This window comes from Peromyscus eremicus, chromosome 2 (assembly GCF_949786415.1).
Source record: "Peromyscus eremicus chromosome 2, PerEre_H2_v1, whole genome shotgun sequence".
Lineage (NCBI taxonomy): Eukaryota > Metazoa > Chordata > Mammalia > Rodentia > Cricetidae > Peromyscus > Peromyscus eremicus.
The window spans coordinates 63,850,824-63,852,952 of record NC_081417.1 but is presented as its reverse complement, the minus strand read 5'-3'; the positions used below and the strand labels follow the sequence as shown (position 1 = coordinate 63,852,952).

At 51.2% G+C, this 2,129-nt stretch overlaps 1 protein-coding gene across 1 annotated transcript; it reads right to left on the bottom strand.

Annotated features, from left to right (window-relative positions):
• Positions 1 to 886: 886 nt before the first annotated feature.
• On the bottom strand, positions 887 to 1,846 carry LOC131904682 (olfactory receptor 13C7-like). The gene has a single exon (XM_059255745.1). The coding sequence runs from the start codon at positions 1,844 to 1,846 to the stop codon at positions 887 to 889; it is 960 nt and encodes a 319-aa protein (XP_059111728.1).
• Between the last annotated feature and the right edge of the window lie 283 nt (positions 1,847 to 2,129).

Genomic DNA, 2,129 nt, shown 5'->3' with positions numbered 1-2,129 from the left:
GAGTGCAGTAAGAGCTGCTAGCCCGAGATATGCAGACCTGTGCCACTGAGTGACTGGAGCTGGGCCAGAGAGAGAGAGGACACACGGTTTGCCGTGTTCCCTCACAGGCAAGTCCCACCATTGAGGGGCAGCCTTCTTTTCCTGGTGCTGAGCCTCAAGAAGCATTTGGAGAATGGTGTCATTGGTCACTGTGGTGGCATGTGTGGTATTTTGCAAGCTTCTCTTTTATAAAATTATTTACTTTGTGTGTGTGTGTGTGTGTGTGTGTGTGTGTTTGTGTGTACAGGCACACACATGTCACAACATGCCCAAGGAGGTCAGAGAACAAATTGTAGGAGATGGTTTTCTGTTATCTGGTGGGGTCCAGGGCCCAAGCTCATGTCATCAGGCTTACACGCAAGCCCCTCTACCCCCTGAGCCATCTCGCTGGCCCTTTTCATGTCAAACACAAGCATGAAAAAAACCAAAGCACATGGATAATATCCAGGCACACACCACAGTCAGCAGTTCCATGCAGGGCAAATGCTGGACAGTAAGAACCGGGTTCTGCGTCTGTCTGCGAATTGTGCACGTCAATGTCTTTACAGAGATGTGCAGCAGCTTCCGGTCTTAAAAGAGTTGTGCTATGATGACACTGACATTTTGCACAAAGCCGCCAGCCAGCCAGCATCTCCTGAGATGTGAAGGCTTTTCCTTCCAGCCTGTCAATAGAAGCTTCCACTGCTTATGGAACACTGACAGAAAAGTAGGTTCGTTTTTAGTGTCGGTCCTGAGGTCATGACTAGATCTTGGGGAAGTCACTCCTCTTCACTGTCTCACTCTTTCCCCATACACGCAGTGAGGGCTTTGGAAGTCCTGTATTATGGCAACCTGGATTCAGTGACAGTCACTCACTTATGTGTTTCTGAATCACCAGGTTCCTCACAGCAGCCCTCACATCCTTGTTCCTCAGGCTGTAGATGATGGGGTTCAGCATGGGGGTCACCACCCCATAGAAGAGGGAGATGAGCTTGTCTGCAAGGTCCTGCTTGTCTGCCCCCAGTGGGTCCTTGGACTTGGGCTTCCCATACATGAAGAGGATGGTCCCGTAGAAGACGATCACCACAGTGAGGTGGGCAGAGCAGGTGGAGAAGGCCTTCCTCCTCCCCTCAGCAGAGGGGATCCTCAGGATGGTGACGAGGATGAAGATGTAGGAGACAAAGATGAAGAGAACTGGGATTGCCAAGAAGATCATGTTGGCCACAACCATGCTGATGACATTGATGGAGATGTCAGCACAAGCCAGTTTCAGGACAGCCAGGATCTCACAGGTGAAGTGATTGATGACATTGTCTCCACAGAAGGGCAGCCGCATTGCCAAAGATGTCTGCACTATAGAGTTGGTGACACCACCTGCCCAGGAGCCGGCAGCCATGGGCACATAGGCAGCCTTGCTCATGACCACTGGGTACCTAAGGGGGTTGCAGATGGCCACATAACGATCAAACGCCATCATACTCAGGAGCACACACTCCGTGGCTCCCATGGCAAAGGAGAGAAACATCTGCACTGCACAGGCTGAGAAGGAGATGGTCTTCCTGGGGGTCAGAAAGCTGTCGAGAATGAGGGGGACCGAGGAGGTGGTGTAGCAGATGTCCAGGAAGGAGAGGTTCCCCAGGAAGAAGTACATGGGTGTGTGCAGGTGGGCATCGAGGATGGTCACCAGGATGAGGACCCCATTGCCCAGCAGGATCACCAGGTACATCAGCAGGATGAGCAGGAAGAAGGTTTTCTCCAGCGTTGGGTGGGCGGAGAGACCCAGGAGAATGAAGCCGGTCACAGGGGAGGTCTCATTGGATCTGTCCATGGTACATCTGTTCTGAAACCTGCGGGAACTCAGAAATCAGCATCAACATCCTCTTACTCCAAAAGCTCCCGGGCAGCCAAGCAAAAGCCTTGTCCTGCCAAGCAGCAGAAGATGTCCTGACAGCCCTGTCGTCTCCGTGGCCTTATTTACTTCTAGGAAACAAAGTGGGGATAGATATTTAACTTCCTAACTTAGTGACAAGTTAAGTTGGACTATCCTTTCTGCAGAGGACAATTCAGAAAACGACAAAATGTATTAAACATCTCTGTGAAGCATTGGAGAG